General features: G+C 34.9%; 1 protein-coding gene across 1 annotated transcript in view; it reads left to right on the forward strand.

Moving 5' to 3' along the window:
* Positions 1-20,647, forward strand: part of Akap6 (A-kinase anchoring protein 6) — a 334,863-nt gene that overhangs the window by 284,455 nt on the left and 29,761 nt on the right. The window contains exon 12 of the mRNA XM_048362246.1: positions 4,885-5,100. Within this exon, the coding sequence (XP_048218203.1) occupies positions 4,885-5,100 (216 nt within the window). The remainder of the gene's footprint in view (positions 1-4,884; positions 5,101-20,647) is intronic.

A 20,647-nucleotide genomic window follows, 5' to 3' on the forward strand; every position in this document is an offset into this window, starting at 1 on the left:
AGATATATTTGAAGACAAATTGCTTCAAGTTTTTAAGTTAGATTTGCTTCTCTGTTTTTAATATATACTCACTTTTGGTGGTTGTGAATTTTTGTTCTTCTCGTTGTATTTTCTTTACTTGGTTCGCCTGTTTAATTTATTGTGCCTGTTCATTGTCTAATTATAGTTGTTCTTTTTTGTAAATTTACATAATTTTGTGAAGTTGATAACACTTAATGACAAGTATGTGCACATATATGTACAATCCTTTAATGTAATATGTTTGCATCTATGTATGCATTATCATGTACAGAAAAATAAGATACAGACATTGAAAATATCACCTTCAGTGGTTAAAAAAAAAAAGCAAAAAATGGAGTGAAGCCTACGTAGCAGGAGTGATTTGATTCAATAAAACGAATGTTTAAACTATTGAAAAAATTGACTCAGGAAGTCAAGACGTAAACTAATCCATCCAAAAAGGTCCCAAAATCTGTGTAATGCCATTGTGGTTTAAAATCAGATTGACAGCTAATGTATGTGAAAGGAACACAACCATTGAGTTAGCAACTCTCTTATACTGTGACCCAAGACAAATGTGTTTAGTGCCTTGTAATTTGATCATTGTAAAAAAAATAGAATATAGAAATTTTACTTTCTTGATACTTTTTATTTTATTACAAGTCTGTCTTTTTTAAAAAGGGAAAATAAGTTATTGAAGGTTTGAAAGTAGCACATATCAAATTTATACTAACAATTAAGTTTGAGGTGATGCTAAAATATAACTTTATTACTAACAGAGGTGTCCTTGCAAAAGAAATTTTCAAAAATATGAAATGATAAGGCTGTATGAATATTACAGCACTTGGAATCACTTTCTTCAACATACTGGCAATTATAGTATTCTTCCTTTCTAAATTTTTTTTGCCTCGTCTTGTTTTATATTTTTGGAGAAGGAAATATAACTATGCATGGAAATCAATAAGACATTATATATTAGAAAAATGCTTCAAAATTGACCATGAGGAAAAGCATTTGCAACTTTTTTATGCCCTATTTCCTTTCTAGCATCTTTATTCTTTTAATCTTCTAGACACACTGTTCTATGGCACTTGCTTCTTTTTAACTTGCTATTATTATGTCCTTATAGCCTTTTATTATTATAACCATTATCAACTATCTTGGATTATCTAATTCCCATCATTAAAGATTTGTTCAGCTCTCCTAGTAGCAACTTCTATTTTAATTAGCTTCTCCTTCTCTGCGTCATACTTGCTACTCTGTGTATTGTCTAAGTTACCTCTGGTAGCCGTCAGCTATTTGAGGGAAGGAGCAGTAAGTTGCTTGAGTACCTAGCAAACTGAAGGTACGTATATGAGTTGTACGTCCTACTTAGCTTAGCTTGGTTTCTACTAAGTTATTGCTTAACTTGGGTTTCTGTTTAAAAGTACATTTCTCTGAAATCTAAGCTGAAAAATGGTTACAATAATCACTTGTTTCTTTGTAGCTATATTTAATATTTTTCAGTGCATAATCATGGAAAAAATATAAACTACCTCTTCTAAGAAATGTTTCCAGCAAAACCACTGATTTTATTTAATATGTGTGTGATTATAAATAAAATATGTATATTTTAATGGTCGTCATGGAAACAAATTTATGTAGAAGAATTTTATTTTATCTATTACTTCTCTAGGTATAAAAAAAAGTACTAAAAAACATCTTGACCATTATAATTCTGTTTTTCTCTTTGTAAGAGTGCACATATAAGATAAATTATTAACATAAAATGTAGAATGAGTCTTAGATAATTAAAATGAGAAAAAAAATGGAGCATTACAAGACCCCCAAGTCAGATATTGAATGTCAACAGGACTGGGGATTGAACTGACGGCCTCACATTTGCTAGGTAGGAACTCTGCCACCTGAGCCAACCCCCTAGCCCTATTTGCATTGGTTAATTTTCGGTGGAGTTTCCCTTGTGACTAGACCAGATTGGGCTGCGATCCTCCTTTTTGCACTTCCCTGGGGGTAGATGAAAGGCATGCATGCCACTATGCCAGCCACCAAGCCTTCCCTGTAACTGGGATAACAGGTGCACACCATCTGGTTGAGATAGAATCTCTAGAACTTCTTTTAGCCTAGAGCTAGCATCAAACCATGACTCCTCAATCTCCAACATCCGAGTATCAAGGATCAAAGGTTTGAGCCACTGTGGCTCTCTGCTAACTGCTTTTGTAGTTTTTAAAATGGCACATTCTTCTTGGCGCACCTTCTTTACGGTAGAAGGTAGGAATCATCTAGTTAGCTATTAGATAAATTTCAGACATTCCTAAACAATTATGGACAATTGCCTGTATGAAATTTCTCCTAATATCCTCAAATCCTATTTCAAAACTTTGAAAATCTTTGGGAGGTGAATGAAGTCCTTTGGGGCTGCTTTGAAAATATTAATTCATACGGCCAATGCTAACCACTTACACATCATACAATCTATTGCAATTTTCCTTCAGCCAAAAAACAGAAACAAATCTAACTGTAAAACTTCAAGCAGTTTGTCTTCAAATATATCCTATCTAATTTTATTCAACGTATCAATTTGATTTTTTTTGGTCTTGAAAAATGCAAGTATTTTAGTTAACTTCAAAGAGAGGTTTGCAAAATCCAGTTCCATGATACAAAACATACAGACTTTAGTCTTGTACTTCTCTCTCTGTATGTGTGTGTGTGTGTGTGTGTGTGTGTGTGTGTGTGCACGTGTGTGTGCCAGTCCTAGGGCTTGAACTTACAGCCTGGCTGCTGTCCCTGAGCTTTTTTGGCCAAGGATGGTACTCTGCAACTTGAGCCATAGCTCCACTTCCAGCTTTGTGGTGATTAATTGGAGATAAGTGTCTCACAGACTTTACTTCCCTGGCTGGCTTTGAACTGCCGTCATCAGATCTCAGCCTTTTGAGTAGCTAGGACTATAGGCATGAGTGATGGGTAGGTGGAGGGCACATGGTTTAACCTCTTACCTTTAACAAATTAATAGCAACTTATGAACTCAAATCTTCACCATTCACATTTATAGGACTCATTTGAACAATGGAGATGGAAACAGTGCTAGTTACTTTAGTAGGCCCCCGAATTTATCTTTAGGTGTCTAGGAATCTCTTCTTGTTCAGCACTGAGCTAACAAGTAGCATCATAAAGAAATTAGTCAGACTAGGTGTTTGTACAGGAGGTATCTAGGAAAATAGTAGTGAACATGGGGGAAATAAATAAAAATACGTTCTAGAAACATAACTGAAACTGTTGCACTGGTAAAAACTGAATAATAAAATTCCTAGTCATATTTTGCCATAAGTAGAGGCTTAGGAGTTTGTCATTCACCCTATTTAAAATTCAGAAATATTAAAGGTACAGGGTTCTCTCATTACAGAAATAATAGAATTCCAGCTATTACTGAGTTAGGGTCATTTAAATGGCTGTAGTACGCATTATATCAATAAGTGGAACATCTGTATGAAATGTCCACCTGCTGATCTACTACCCCACTCTATGCATATTTCAATGAACTGCACTTAATCATTTTGAGACTTCTACTAATGAAGCCTTATCTAGATTTACATTTTAAGCACAAATACTTTCAGGCATTAAAACTCTCACACTAAATGAAATTGCATTGTCTTGTTTACCCTTGTTGATTAATAAGCAATCTGTTAACTGTTAGAACAGTCCAATTGTGGCAGTAGAAGGAGATTAGTAATTCAGTGATGTTTGTGGATATAATCATCATTTCTCCTGAAGGCTCTGAATTAGAATATCACTTGCACACTATCCGTAGGCAAAGAAAGGATATAATATTTTTAGACATGTGTACCCACTATTTTGTTTGAATTGTTCAGCTTAGGGTCGCTGCAGCAATACAAATGCTTCTGGGGGCAAAATGCTATTTTGATGCATGCATATCCTTTTAAACAGTGTGAATGCCTATTAGGAGAAACACAGAAACCAACAAATAGTGCAGTAACAATCGAGTGTCTTCATTCTGTTTCCAGAACCTTATTGCTTTGTTAATCAAGCTTTGGAAGAGAAATATTGCTTATCTTTTTCTCAGAGAATAGATTTTATATATAAAGATTCCTTGTAATCTTATTTAATTTATTCATAGCCAATAGAATAGTGAACTTTTTGCTTCTAAAGAATTTAGGGATAAATTTGAAATGTTTCCATTTTCTTTCTGAGGATTATTCCATCTTTTGTGTTTCCTTTGACCTTGAACCATAGCATGTCACTCTGTTTATTTGGCATTCATATGACCTAAATGGTTTATTTCATTAGATTAGAAATTGTTAATTACACATATGTCAAGATGGAATACTACACATCACAGAAAAAAAGTTATTGAAAAACGGAAGCGGGAAGCCAGTTGCTAGTGGCTCACACCTATAATTATAGCTATTCAGAAGGCTGAGATATATCTATCATTTTAGTTCAAAGCCCACCAGGTAGGAAAGTCCTGTGGGGTTATTTCCCAGTTAACCAGTAAAAAGCCAGAAGTGGATCTGTAGTTCATGTGGTAGAGCATTATTAGCCTTGAGTAAAAAAAGCTCAGGCCCTGAAAACAAGCCCTAGGACCAGCACAACAAATGGAAGGAGGAAGAGGAAAAGAGCTAAATTTGCTAACACTCGTTGGCTATATACAGACTTCTGATTTGAAACTGGATGACCCTTTCTTGACACTTCATGATCCTTTTTTGAAACTTCATGACCCTTTTATGAGACTTCCTGACCCCTTTTCCTGTCCTGTTGTTTGAAACGGAGTCCATTGCCTCAACTTGAAGTTATGGTGGAAGCAAGTATTTCATGTTTTCAAAAGCCCTGCCCTACAAGCACTCATGAATCTGTCTTTCTGTATTACAGTCCCTCTGCCGTGAAATCAAGCAGCGGCGTCGAGGAGTGGCTTCAATTCTGCGCCTGTGCCAGCATCTTTTGGATGACCGAGATACCTGTAATCTGAACGCGGACCACCAGCCCATGCAGCTGATCATTGTCAATCTTGAAAGAAGGTGGGAAGCCATTGTCATGCAAGCTGTCCAGTGGCAAACGCGACTGCAAAAGAAGATGGGAAAGGAATCTGTGAGTGTCATTTTTATAGCCTAATAGTCTCATTTCTTTTCAGACAAAACTAATAATATTTCTTTCGGGGGTAGGAAAAATGTGTTCATCTTACAAATGGCTTTGCTCACTAAAGGGTTAGGTAGCCATTAAATAAAACTATTGGTCATAGCACAAAGTTATTAACCTAACTGAGATGCATCTTGGTGTGCCTTATTGTCTTTTAACAAAAATCACTTTGAGATTTTGCTTAACATTATCATCAAAACTATGAATTCTTTCTGCCGGTTTTTCACCAGCACTATTTATTAATTATAAAGTACCACATGAATATTTTTCCCAGGAAATAGCTTGAGACTCTTAAAGTGTAAGGAAAAAAATGTATTCATGCTATAGATAATGCAATGAAATAGTATATATTGTTTAGCTTGCCTTACACAATATGGGTGAACACCTACTATTTGTATACCAATCTTCTTGCATGAAGCACCTTCTGGTAGTTAGGTTACTGAAAACAGCATGTTTCCTCTTCTAGTCTCCTTCAGTGCTGCAAGAGTTGGAGTCGTGATTCCTTTTAAGGGTTTTTCAGATTGAGTAGAGATTCAAATAGTTGCTAGACAAAGGAAATATGTAAGACTAGAATTGTTTGATAGCAACAGAGAGTACACATTTGTTCTTAAAGCCATAAGAACTGTTTTTCCTCAAATGATCTTGATGTCGGTGTCTGTTAGTTGAGAGGCCAAAGTTCATATTTAACTTACATAAATAAAACACATGCACACTGAGGACTTAGAATAGAAGGGATAATGACACAGTAAGCTTTCATGTTCTTGTGTATCTGTAACCATGTTGAGTCTAGGGACTGATTTTCTCAATGATTCTATTAAATTGCTTTGAGGTGAAGTTGTTAAATTTCTTAAGAAGACTTAAAAGTTATTACCAATCATTGGTGTCTACATAATTGGACATCTTTTCTTAAAATGACCTGTTTGTTGTGAAGCTATTTAGCTGGCTTTGAATGTTCAGAGTGGGAGAAGTGGTTATCATCTTTTCCTGTACTTTTAAGCCTCTAAGTACAATAAGAGCCTTAGAATTTAGGATAAAAGCAATTGTAGGAATTGTTCTGATACTTTGGAAAATTTGGACTGCGTGGAGGAAACACAGCTGATTTTCTTTCAAGATTTATTTGAGAGACCCAGGGTTGTTGCCCTGAGTATCTGAAAATAAGATGTAGACATTTTTATCCTTTTATGGAAAAGAAAATTTGTATGTGTTTTCCAGTCCTGGTGCTTGAACTCAGGGCTTAGACTCTACCACTCTGAGACACAGTGCCATTTTTTTCTCTTTGGTAGTTAATTGGAGATAAGAGTATCACAGACTTTCCTGCCTGGGTTGACTTCAAACTGCAATCCTCAGATCTCAGCCTCCTGAGTAGCTATGATTATAGGTGTGACCTACTGATGCCCAGCAAAGGGTTGGGTTTGCCTTTTCTTTTTTCTGTTTTTATTTTTTAGTCTGAGACTGCAACATCAACTTGGTACCTGATGTTTTATCTCATTGGCTAGAGCTCTATCCACTGAGCCATTGGCCCAACCTTAGGAAAGGATACTTTCAGTTTGGGGAAACCAGATTCTTTGTGAGATGCTTAAGCTATTACATAGAGGTAGACAGAAAAATGCAGATAAAAATCTTCACTATCCTTTTGATTATCTGCTGAACATATAAATTATTAGGAGTGATAAAGGTAACAAATAAGGTTGAAGTGACTCTCGGGAGACAATGGAGAGTAGAGCATAGACTCATGTTAAACAATACAGTAGGCACAGGATACACCCTTCAGATGCCAATGTTTCTTGCTTTTATTACCTGTTAGTTAGGTTGAGAGCAAAAACTGCTTTCTTTTAGGGTTGAAAACTATTCACCAATTCAGGAGGCTGCCTTTGTACAAAAGCAAATACTTCAAGTGCTTTATTTATTTGTTCATTACATGTCTTTGTCCCTCTTTCCTTATCTTCTTGTGCATAGGGCTTCCACTGCTACATCTCCAGGGCTTATGATACACTTACACTTACATGGTATGTGAGAAATATTTATGAATAAAGGAATATGTGATTATGTTTAATAAATTCAGTTTCATTCAGACATTTGGCAGATGTGTGTGCATGTGTATGTGTGTATAAGTAATCATTTGGAATGATAAGGGTATCAAATCTTTACCATATACAGTTGTGAATTTCATGTTCTCATAAATGTGGATCTGGGAATTATTGTATTTCTGTAAGCTTCTTTTACTTTCCTAAGACTATCAAGATAACCTTTAACCTTTGTTCTTATCTGATAAGACCTCTCTAGACTCCTAGATCCCTTTTTTCAATTCAAGCTGACTGCTACCTTCTGCCAGGTGTTTAGGAATTCCAAGGTGGCTAACCTTGCCACCCAACAGTGTGACAGAGAAGAAAAGGTGTTCCACAGATATGCAGAGATTCTCTTAAGTCTTTAACAGATGTATCCACCTGAAATGATTAGAGGGAACACTGTATGGTGATTCTACAGGGCTAGTAATGATCTCTGTTCCTTTATGTTACAGGAGAAATCCTCATTCAAAGGGAATTTGCTAGTTACTAAGATGAGTTTTGTTCCAACAATAGAACAAAATAGGCTAAGTGCTGCTCTACACTTACCCAAAAAGCATAAAAGTAGGGCCTGAAAGTATTCTGTTACAAATCAACCTAACTGTATATTAGGACAAAGCCAAAAATACACAGAATACAAGTACTGGTATCCAACAAGATAAAATTTGTAGTGACTGCCAACAAATCAAGAGCTAACTTGCTCGCAAAAACAAGAGGAAAATTCAGCTGATGAAGAAAAAGTACCAATATTAACAGATCTAGAAATTGTATGGATTATTGATACTGATAGTCCCTATGTTCAGGATGCTAGAACAATATTGGATATATTAAATAAAAATATTTAGGCGATCTATATCAAATAAAATTTTGACAGAATAAAAGTACAATTTTTGGAAGGAAAAATACACTGGATCAGGTTAACAACAATCAGGGAATAATTTGTAAACCTGAAAACAAAGCAATAGAAACTGCAAAATGACACAGAAAGAAAAAAGACAAAACAAAATAAAAACAGAGCATCAGTAGCTGTTAGCTAACTTTAACAGCTTGATGTGTGTGTAATTACAATACCTAAAACAAAGCAAGGATGAATAAACAATTTTGAAGGAATATGGCTAATTCTTTCAAATTTGATAAAAACTAAACTCACAGATCCAAGAAATTTAACAAACCTCAAGCACTGTAAGAGTTTTAAACAATACACCAAATGAATGAATACTCAAATTGATTAAAACCACTGATAAGAGGATATCTTCAAGGCATTTGGAGGAGAGTGTCTTATATATTATCTACAGAAGACAAAAAAATAATTATAGAAGATTTATGACTTACAAGTGGTATAAGTTATAAAATAATGGAGAAACATCTTTAAAATGTTGGAAGAAAATAACAGAATTTTCTATACAGAGAAAATATCATTCAAAAAAGAAGAGAAATAGTTTTTAAATATCAAAAACTGAAGTTATCCACACCTAGCAGACTTGTACTATAGGTAATGTTCAGGAAAGGCCATCAACGAAAAATTATATCAGATAGAAACTTAGATCGCCACAAAGGAATAAAGAACACTGGAAATAGTAACTCTTTGAGTAAACAAATATTTTCAATATTATTTAAATATTTTAAATGCTAATAGGCTTCTTTTGTTTTTATTGTTTCTTGTTAAGGTGGTGTACAGAGGGGTTACAGTTACTTACATAAGGGCAGTGAGTACATTTCCTATCAAACTTGTTACCTCCTCTCTCATTTTTCTCCCGCCTTTCACCAACCCCAGTTTCCCACTCTCTGAGTTATACAGCTAGTTTACAACATATTGTCTTGTAAGTATTGCTGTTGTATTGGTTAGCCTTTTACCCTTGTCTCACTTTTTTGATGTTCCCCTTCCCTTCCCTAATTCAGACAAACGTATATACAATACCCAGGGTAAATAGAGCTAATAACAATCATTGTAGCATTTATAGCATATGAGAGTAAAACAAAGAGTCAAGAAATGGCAGTATATGGTTTTTATTTTATGTGAGGCAATATAATATCCTTTAAGTGTAGACTGTAATAAAATAAAATGCTTACTATAATCCTTTCAACTATAGCTGGTAGAACAAGAAAAGAAATGAAGAATCATTAAAATTTTTTTCTTCATCCAAATAAAGGGACAAAAGAAATATGCAGCAGATATAGCAGGTTCTTTTTAAAATCAAAATGAAAGATGAATGATTTTAAATCACTTCCATTTAATTATCAATTAAGTAAAAATGGACTAAAACTACTGACTAAGTAATAATCATACTGAATAAAAAGCAAAACTCAACTGTATGCTACCTATCAGAAGTTCACTTTAAAATAAAAAGACATTAGTTTGAAAATCAAGTGCTGGAAAATTTTATATTACACTTAAACTAACCAAAGTAGAGTTAAAATGGGTATTTTATATTAGGCAGACTTTGTTGCACAGCAAAGAATATCACAAAATATAAAGAAAGACATAACTAGTTTTATTCCTTATTGTTGTTTTGTCAGTACTAGAGATTAAACTCAGCTTCCTGTGCTTGCCAGAAAAGGGCTCTACCGCTTGAGACATACTTCTAGGCCTTTTGCTTTTTTAATTTGTTTTCTGATAGGGTCTTGTGAGCTTTGCCCCTGCATGCCTTAAACTGTGATCCCACTACTTTCACTTCCTGAGTAGCTAGGATTATAGCTATGTACCACAACCTTTTTTATATTAATGATAAAGGTTTCAATTAATCAAGAGAATATAGCATTATTAAATTTCCAAAATAGCTTAAAAAACACCAAACAACACTTCTACTACACAGAAGAGGCAAGAAAACCAATTTTATATTAATAATTAATAGACAAAAAACCCAGTAAGAATGTATGAACTAACTTGAACACTGAGGTTTATTTTTTTCATTGAGCATTTTTATTAACATGTATTATTTGTTTTTTTAATTTTTTTTCAAATTTTTATTATCAAACTGATGTACAGAGAGGTTACAGTTTCATACATTAGGCATTGGATACATTTCTTGTACTGTTTGTTACCTCTTCCCTCATCCCCCCTCCCGCCACCCCCCTTTCCCTTTCCCCCCATGAGTTGTTCAGTTCACTTACACCAAACAGTTTTGCAAGTATTGCTTTTGTAGTTGTTTGTCTTTTTTTTTTTACCATGTGTCTCTCAATTTTGGTATTCCCTTTCAATTTCCTAGTTCTAATACCAGTATACATGGTTTCCAATGTACTCAGATAAGATTACAGAGATAGTGTAGGTACAACCACAGGAAGGTGATACAAGAACATCATCAATAATAGAAGCTACAGATACACATGGGACGTTGAAAGTAGTTACAACTGTGATATAACAATTGTTTCCTTAACATGGAGTTCATTTCACTTAGCATCATCTTATGTCTTCATAAGGGTATAGCTATTAGGCTCTTGTGATCCTCTGCTGTGACTTGCCTAAACCTGTACTAATTATTCCCAATAAGAGAGACCATAGAGTCCATGTTTCTTTGGGTCTGGCTCACTTCACTTAGTATAATTTTTTTCCAAGTCCTTCCATTTCCTTACAAATGGGACAATGTCATTCTTTCTGATAGAGGCATAAAATTCCATTGTGTATATGTACCACATTTTCCTGATCCATTCGTCTACTGAGGAGCATCTGGGTTGTTTCCAGATTCTAGCTATGACAAATTGCGCTGCGATGAACATTGTTGTGCTGGTGGCTTTACTGTGATTTTGTTTGTGGTCTTTACCGGCCATTCAACGGACAAAGGCCTCATATCTAAAATATATGCAGAACTAAAAAAATTACCTTCATCCAAAACAAAACTGCAAAGAACCAATAGCCCCCTCATCAAGTGGGCTAAAGACTTACAAAGAGACTTCTCTGATGAGGAATTGAGAATGGCCAAGAGACATACGAAAAAGTGCTGTACATCACTGGCCATAAAAGAAATGCAAATCAAAACAACATTGAGATTCCATCTCACCCCAGTAAGAATGTCCTATATCAAGAGAACTAACAATAACAACTGTTGGAGGGGATGTGGCCAAAAGGGAACCCTACTTCATTGTTGGTGGGAATGTAAACTGGTTCAGCCACTCTGGCAAGCAGTATGGAGATTCCTCAGAAGGCTAAATATAGAACTCCCCTATGACCCAGCATGTATTATTTGTACTGAGGGGTTTCATTGTGATATTTCCATGCATGCATGTATTTTACTGTGATCAAATTCACTCCCTTTGATGCTCCTTCTTATTGTCTCCTTTGTGTCTACAATTTTAATAGGTTTCATTGTTCTTTATTTTTGCTCTTCATTCTGGAAGTGAAAGACTCAACATGACACCTCTTCTCTGTAGCATTAAGCTGGGAGAATCCATATAGTGATAATGTCTAGTAGCTCCTAACCCTTACACAGTGGTTTTGAATGGGTAGGATGTAAGAGGTCTACTGAACTTTTGGATTTCCTTTTGCCAGACATGCCTTCCATTATTCATCTCTACACATTCATGAAGAGTTTGCAGAGTTTTACCATTTCAAAAGAGACGGCAGGTTTAGATAACCCCTCCTATATCTCCTAATATTGTAACTTAAGTCCAACAATAGGTGTGGTAGAAGGGACACATAACTACTTTTTCCTTTACTTCCTGGTTTTAACTTCTGAGTCTGTTCCTTTAATATTTGTTAAAAAATAACAATTTCCCTATCTCTTCATCTAAGAAATGGTCCCTTGTAATTTTTAAGGACATGTCATAAAGATTTTTTTTGAGAGAATATTTTTTTTCTTATTTATTGTCAAAGTGATGTACAGAGAGGTTACAGTTTCATATGTTAGGCTTTGGATACTTCTTTGGATATTTCTTGTACTGTTTGTTACCTCCTCCCTCGTTCCCCCCTCTCCTTCCCCCTTTCCCTCTCCCCCTATGAGTTGTTCAGTTGGTTTACACCAAACAGTTTTGTAGGTATTGCTTTTGTAGTCATTTGTCTTTAAGAAATTGTCCCTTGTAACTTTTAAGGACATGCCATTTGAAAGTTAAAAAGCAAAATTATTCACTCTCAAGACTCTATGATCATTTATAGAAAATGCTATAGAATCTTCAAAAGAATGGTGAAACTATCAAGGAAACTTAACCATGGATATATGACAAACACTAATTGCATTTTGTATATACTTTGACAAGCAATCAGAAATCAAAATTCAAAACAATACTATTTATAATACCAGAAAAGCCATAAAATGCTTATAGATGTATCTAAGAATAGATATAGAAAGCTTTTGTGTAGGTGCAACAAAATATTAATGAGAGTTATTATATAATAGCTAAATAAATGATGATGAATTCATGGATCAGAAAATAATATTAAGATTTCATTTGTTATTGGATTAATCAGTATCAGTGTCAGTGAAATCCCAATAAAATTGCCAGTGATTTGGAGGAGGAGAAGTGTTTAATCCAATTATAAATAACTTTTGGAAATATGGAGGGCCTGTCAAAACAATTGTGAAAAGTTACAACTCTGTTAAAAGATTTAGACTTCCTGACATCAAGACTTCCATAATGTACAATAGTCATGAGTATATGGCATTGGTGCTAAAATCAGTGCAATAGAATAGACATTTCAGAAATAGAGCTACAGATAAGTAGGCAATTGCTTTTTTTTTTTTAACAGAGTTGAATTCAAAGGAGAAAGACTAATCTCTCAATAAGTGATCCTGAAAGAAGTGAGTATCCATATGTACGCATATGAGCAAAGTGTAAAACAGATCGTTGGCATATATGTACAATATTTTAACAATTAGGAAAATATTGTAGTCACTGTGCATATTGGAGAAATATTTGGGGCATAATAAATCAGTTGAGTTTGATTGCAGTGATAATTTTGTGTGTTTTCATATATCAAAACATACAAAAAATTTCATCATAAATATATGCAGTTTATTTTCAGGCAAGTTATACTTTAATAGCATGAGCATAAATATTTAAATAGATTTTTAGTTACAGAAGATTACCGAACAAATGGCCATGATAATTCTTGCCTTCAGGTAAGTAGATTAAAATGGCCATTCCTTTTCTTAAAGAACAGCTAACACATAATGTTTGATATGTATCAGACATTGTTCTAAGCGACTTAGTTGTCAAGAATTATTTAAGACTCTTGGCAACCATATTATATATACACTTTGCTTATCTTCTCTATTTTGCACAGAAAAATATTTAGTCAAAAAAAGTTCTAGCATCTTGTCCAGTGTTATCTGTTTGTAATTGATCTGGAATATGAATTTAGGAATGCAGACTCCAAAGTTAGCACCTTTTGAATTGATATATTTTACATTATTCCTTAAGACAAAATGTTCCCCAAAATAGTGCATATACAACCACCTTTTAAATTATTTATTTATTTTTGTAGTAGTGGGAATTGAGTCCTATTTTTTTTCCATGCAAAGAAAATATTCTACCATTGTCCTACATTCCTACCTACATCACAGTTACCTTTGAATCCAATGAAGGAATAGACTTTCATAAATAAAAGTTTACCTAACTGGATTTGGAAATTATATGATCCCACTTTTCCAATATAGTTTAGGAAAATATGGGACAAATTCCTTTTTTGTCATCCAATTGATAATGAAGAAACTTCAATCTTCCACACTTAAGTGCACAAGGAAAAACCTGAAGAAGGAAAAATAAGCAAGTATTGTTCTTTTCAAGGTACTGAGTAAATAAAAGAGAGGATCTGGGTTGTTATTCGTACTGGTTGACAACTGATGGCTGACAAGTATATGAGATATTTCCTTCAAGGATATGAGATATTAAATTCACACATGCTTCATAAGAACTCCCAACATTCTTCCTATTTGTCATAATAAAAGAAATTTTCTAGCAAATATTTTTTAAATGTTGTGTCACTAAATTTTCTACTTCACAGTTTCATTCTAGTATGGAACTATACCCACTGTAAAACCCACAAACTTGTTACTCAGGAGGGACATATATATGAGAAAATGTTTCTCAGTTACTTTTTTTTCTCATATTAGCCTTTTTTTTTATTCTGGCAAGGATCCTTTTAATAAGCCATGTAGTATACTACAAGTGTTAGTGACCAAAAGAGTTGTGCTATTTCCTAGCTCTGTTTAGCATGTAATATGTCCTAGTGGTTAAGTCATCATTTTTCTTACATTGCCCGATTTAGAATTTCATAGCAATGAAGATGAACTTGGTTATTACGTAAGTTACCTAAGGTCATATAGCTAATGTGGAGGAAGCTCTGATCCCAGGTATATTTGACTCCAGAATGTCAAGCTTATACAAAGGTTTATGGATAGAATATTTCCTTTGTACCACCTAAGACTACTTTGGTTGTATTACCCTGTGCCAATGTATTATATCATTACTCTTCTTTTCTTTTTTTTTAACTGGAAACTGCCTGGATTTCCTTTTTTGAATTAAATGCAAGATGAATCAGGTGGGTATGATGATGCATACCTACAATTCTAACACTCAGAAGGTTTGGCAAAGGAGTTAGGACCAGGGTGGGTAACAGCCAGATACAGCCTCAACATTGACAGTAGAATAAAAGAAAGAGAAGAGAAGCAAAGGAGGAAGTGGAAGAGGAAAAGTTTTTGATCAAAGGACAGCACAGGCATTTCATTAATACACTCATTTCTATCACTTGGTCAGTCCTAAGATTTTTTTTTTTTTTTTTTTTTTGCCAGTCCTGGGGCTTGGACTCAGGGCCTGAGCACTGTCCCTGGCTTCTTTTTGCTCAAGGTTAGCACTCTGCCACTTGAGCCACAGCGCCACTCCTGGCCATTTTCTATATATGTGGTGCTGGGGAATCGAACCCTGGGCTTCATGTATACGAGGCAAGCACTCTTGCCACTAGGCCATACTCCCAGCCCGAGTCCTAAGAATTTGTACATGACATGTTACCTGAAGACTGAAGATAGATGATTTTGTTAGGTAACACCATTTCATCTTTTGGAAATTAATACTTCCTCTACTTTTATCCATTGGTTTTAAAATGAAAAGTTGGTTTAATAAAGAAATGTACGCACTGCCTTACATATGAAATACACATCACTTTGACAATAAAGAACTGAAAAAAAGAATAAATACATGCAAAGAATTAAAACAAATGATGAAAGGAAAATCTTTGGATTTAAAAAGACAAAACATAAGAGGGAAAATGCTCCTTTTGAGCAGCTAAAATTATTGGGTGAGCTTGAATGAAGAAGTTTCATTTTTTGTTGTTGTTGGTCTTGGGGCTTGAACTCTGGGGCTAGACACTGTCCCTGACCTCTTCAGCTCAAGGCTCTACCTGTTAAGCCACAGAAACACTGCTGGTTTTGGTGGTTCGTTGGAGACAAGACTCTCACCGACTTTCCTGTGTGGGCTGGCTTTGAACGTGATCGTCAGATCTCAGCCTCTTGAGTAGCTAGAATTACAGACGTGAACCACCGGCGCCAGGCTAGAAGTTGCAATTTTTTAAGTTTAGATTTTAATATGTATACTTTTGTTTTGTTTTTTTGCCAGTCCTGGAGCTTGAACTCAAGACCTGAGCTCTGTCCCTGGCTTCCTTTTTGCTCAAGGCTAGCACTCTACCACTTGAGACACAGCACCATTTCTGGCTTTTTCTATATATGTGATGCTGAGGAATCGAACCCAGGGCCTGATGTATGCAAAGTAAGCACTCTACCACTAGGCCATATTCCCAGGCCCAATATGTATGTTTTATGAATGACATTGTTGGATATAGATCATTGTGCATTATTTTTGATGCAAAATATTTCCAAAATAATAGAATGAGTTGTCTGTAAATACCCTTGAGTTTGCTGGTGGCATTTTCTTGAATCCAAAGACAAAACTGATGATGAGAGATGAGTGAGACTTAGTTGAAAAAGTCCATACAGACTATTCAGATGTAAAGCTCGTTGGGTGTTGAATGAGAATATTCTTTGATTTTGCCATAAGATCTCTGCTCTGGCTACATTTAAATCTTTAGAAGTATAGCACCTCTCTTCACTGTTTTCCCAGTTAAGTTCTTCCAATTGGGATATAAACGAATAAGTAAAAGACGGAAGCTTTTCTTTAATTTTCTGCTATGTAGTAAAGACACAGGGATCCTCTTCAGAAAATAGAATTGGTTTAACAGAATGTCACATTTTGAGGTCCCCAGATTCTGTCTGAATTTTATTCCTAGACTTTGTTAGGAGAATGTCAAGAAGTCATAACCACTGAGAGAACACTACTCATCTAGAATAGTTAAATCTGGGAAGATGATAAAAATGAATGGAACAACCCTGAATGCAGACAGGTTTTCCCACAGATTTTGCTTCTAGTGTCCCTGTGGGAAAGCACATTATACTCTAACCATTTCTTGCACTCGTGTTCATGCTGAAGGCAGATCTCAGAAAATACGTCTGAAAAAACATTCAGTACAGCTCGGCTTAGCCCAATTTTCTACCCAAACATCTAACATCTAAGAAAACGTTTTCCTGCTGAATTTGGCAGTTTATTCCTATAATCCTAGCTCTCGGAAGGCTGAGGTACAATGATCTTGAGTTTGGCACTATGCTGAGCTATGTAAGTGAGGCCTTGTTTCAAATTAGTATGCAAGAATAACGTGAAACTCTACACCAAAACCAAATAAGAGAGTGAAAGGGGGCGAGAGAAAGAGGAGAGGCCTCTGAATACTCCTATCACTGTAAAGTTCCGAGTTTAGGAGGCGTACTTATCAGTAGCAAATGAGTCATTCTTCCTTTCAAATAAATGTTTCAAACAGAAATAATCTGGATTCCTTTAAACATTTACTTCATCAAGTGTGCCCTTGAATCAATGAATTTAGAGTTTTACATTAGTTTCTTCACACGTTCTATGTTTTTCATTTTGCACTAATATTCCACAGCTTTAGCATTGAAAACAGAATCTGTGTCCAGAAAAACCTTCCACATTTACGGGCCTTGAAAGCATGCAACACATCTAGTCACATAATTGAAAATAATAAGGCCACGATAAATGCAATGGCCCCAGGGTAAAACACCCGAGGGATTCAATTGGTGTCACTTTGCATCAATGTCCATGCATCATGGTAATTGAGGTAACATAACCAATTACCACATTTTAATTAGAGTTCTAAGAACTTGAGAAAATGTGCAATGATGAGACAGCTCACTTAAAAAAGAAAAGAAAGAATGAAATAAATGGGGGGGGGGAGGGAACCCCACACATTCTGTTACCCAAGCTTCTTTCTTTTAAGCACAGGCTACATAAAGTGATGTTTTGTGAGTCTAATTTCTTTTGAATACTTTTCCTGACTCTCAATCTTATTATTTGGTGATACATTTTGAAAAACTAATAAATTTAAATGCTAATTTGTGACTACAACAATAGTGTTCTCACTCTAATCTCACTGATAATTTTGGAAATTTATGACCAAAGAAATTCTCTAGAATGCAGTTGATCTTGATTTATAATTTTATTTCCCACCTAGATGTTTCTAGCCTTTATAACTTGAGTATTCATTGTAAATTTTTAACTTTGGTGTCTGAACAGTGATATGTCATTAAATTACACATTTCTCTGGTTCTGGTTGCTCAACACAAATAGACCTTCATCTCTCCCTGCTCCCTATGAAAAATAATTAAAAGCAAAAAGAATTGCTACATTTAGAAAATAATTTTGACTTGTGGCAATTATTTTTATAAGGCTAGAGTTTAAGTGAAAAAGCTCCTGTAAAATTTTAGTGCTGCTACATAATCAAGTAATTATGTAATTACTTGTACTTAATTACTTACAAGGAGAGATGGTTGTTTAAAAAAAAATCTTTATACATGTCAAAAACAGCTCTCTTCTTTAGAGTATTTCTAGCCAAGCTTCAACTACCAAAAAGCTCTTTCAAAAGTGGCCTCCAGTAAATTTATTTTTTATGAATCTTTTGCTACTTTTCTTCAATATATGAAGGTACATTATGCAGAGATCTACCTGCCCTCCCAAGTCTACTTCCAGCCTTCCCCAGAAGTAGAGGAGAGAGGAAGAAGTGATTTTTAGAGTTGAAGAGCTTGACTTAAATGTTAGACATGTTAGGGTGAAGATTTCTGAATAGACTCCAGGGATGCTGAGGTTCTTTCTATGAGAGCTATAGTAGAATAGACCGGCAGAACTTGGCTACACTCTTCCACTTGGTAGTTGTGTGATCATGGGAAATTACTTAATTTTCCCATGCCTCAGTTTTTTTTTTTTCCATTTGGAAGAGAGGTTTTTCTCTAAAACACCTCATTTGGCATGTGAGGTTTCAATGAATTAATGTGTACAAGTGTTTTTGAATAGCTGCTGTCACAGTTAATAAATGTTAGTTGCTATTATTATTTACATTAGTGTCGTGACCACATCTTCCCTACCTTTGTAATGGTTTAGGTATAATACATTGTCTGGCATAGTAAGCAAGCAGTTAATATAGTGTTTCTTAATAACATATGAACAAATGATTAGGATGTGAGGAGAGGAGGAATCTTTCCCTGCTCCCTACAGAAAATAATGTGTGCGTGTGTATGTGTGTGTGTTTTCCATAGGTTCTTTCTTTGTTGTTGTTTTAGAAACTTTTATGTTCTTTTTCCATTTTATAAGCATATACTAATCATACAAAATGGTGAGTTTCATTTTAGAATTTTTCATACACGCATATAAAGTACTTCAATCACATTCATCTCCCATTATTTTCCCTTGTCCCCTCTCCCCATTTGCAGGTTTACTTTGTCCTCCCAAATAAATTCCATGCTACTTTCTTGTTGTTGTTTTTTAATGTAGACTGTGAATATAAGTGAAAGGATGGGATATTTGTCTTACTGAGACTGGTTATTTCACTTAATATGATCAGTTCTAGTTCCATCCATTTGTCTGAAAAATGGCATGATTTCATTCTTTAAGGCTGAATAACAGTTGTGTATGCAGTCCATATTTTATTTATCTATTCATCCACTGTTGGCCACCTAGGCTCCTTCTGTAACTTAGCTCCTATGGCTACCCTAAATATATAAATATCTGTAGATATCTGTATTGTATTCTGACATTGATTCCTTTGGGTGCATATACCAACAGTGGTATAGCTGGCTGATATGGTAGTTTTGTTAGGGGATTATTTGAGGCACCTCTGTATTGATTTACATGGTGGCTAGACTAATTTACCTTCCCAAGAATTCCTGCCTCATGTGATGAAATCAATGGTTGACATAACTATCCATCCTTATCCTTTCTAGCAAGAGTGGATCTAAGCTCAGCCAGTTGAATTAATTTTAGACACACCCCTCTCAGTATTGTTTGATTAGGTCATTGTCTCTGTTCTCTCATTTTCTACTTCATCGATTTCTGTTCTAATATTTTTTCTGTTGCTTGATTTAGGCTTAAAATATAGTTCTTAGTTTCCTATAGTAGCAGCTTGTATTAATGAATTTTAGATCTATTATAACATATAATTAATAATGTAACTTTCCTTCTAACTACTACTTTTCAATACATTCAAGTTTATTTGAATTTTTATTTTTATTTGGTTCATGTATTTAACAGTTTGCTTTAAGACTTCCTTAATTTAAGGTTAGCCAGAAAGGAACCTGCCACATGGTTCAGGCAGAAAGGAGTATACTGGAAGAAAGAACCTGCCAGGCCACACAACATGGAGGCATGGGGAGACAGAGAGAAAGGAAGAGAAAATAGAGAAAGAGAAAAGAAAAGAGAGCGGGGACTGTGTTGAGCCAGATTATATCGGAGAAGGTAGGAGATATGGCCATGTGTATTGGATGTGACCTCAGACAAAGAGGAGGTAACTGCCTCCAAGTGTGCCAGTTACCTCAAGTAGCTCAAGTACTGGGTGCAGACTTAAATAAGTTGGGGGGGGGCATCTGCATGGAGCCCTCCTGGAGGTTAACCTTACTTACACTTAACTTATGATCACTTGGATATATGTTGTTTAATTTCCCAATATATGGGGGAATCTTCCAATTTTTTTCTGTTATTGATTTGTAATTTAATTCCAATATGGTCTGAGAACATCTACTGTATAATTTTTATTAGTTTCTACTTGTTAAGGTATGTTTTGTGGCCCAGATTGTGGTGTGTCTTGGTGAGTGAGTGGAGCATGCTTGTAAAGAATATGTATTCTTCTGTTGTTGGATCAAATTGATTGATTGTGTCACTTAGGTCAACTATATTCTTACTAATTTCCTGTCTGCTTGATCTAGCAATTTTACTGAAAGAAAGGATTGAAAAAGCCATCTGTAATGAATTTTCTATTTTTTCTTCAAATTCTTTCAATATTTGCTTTGTGTATTATTTTGAGTTTCTGCTGTTAGTGCACTCTCTTTATTTACATGCTTTCTGATGAGAAGCCCACTACTGTTCTTATTCTTACTCCTCTGCGGGTAAGATTTTTAAACTAA

The sequence above is a fragment of the Perognathus longimembris genome, chromosome 14 (genome assembly GCF_023159225.1).
Source record: "Perognathus longimembris pacificus isolate PPM17 chromosome 14, ASM2315922v1, whole genome shotgun sequence".
NCBI classification, from domain to species: Eukaryota; Metazoa; Chordata; class Mammalia; order Rodentia; family Heteromyidae; genus Perognathus; species Perognathus longimembris.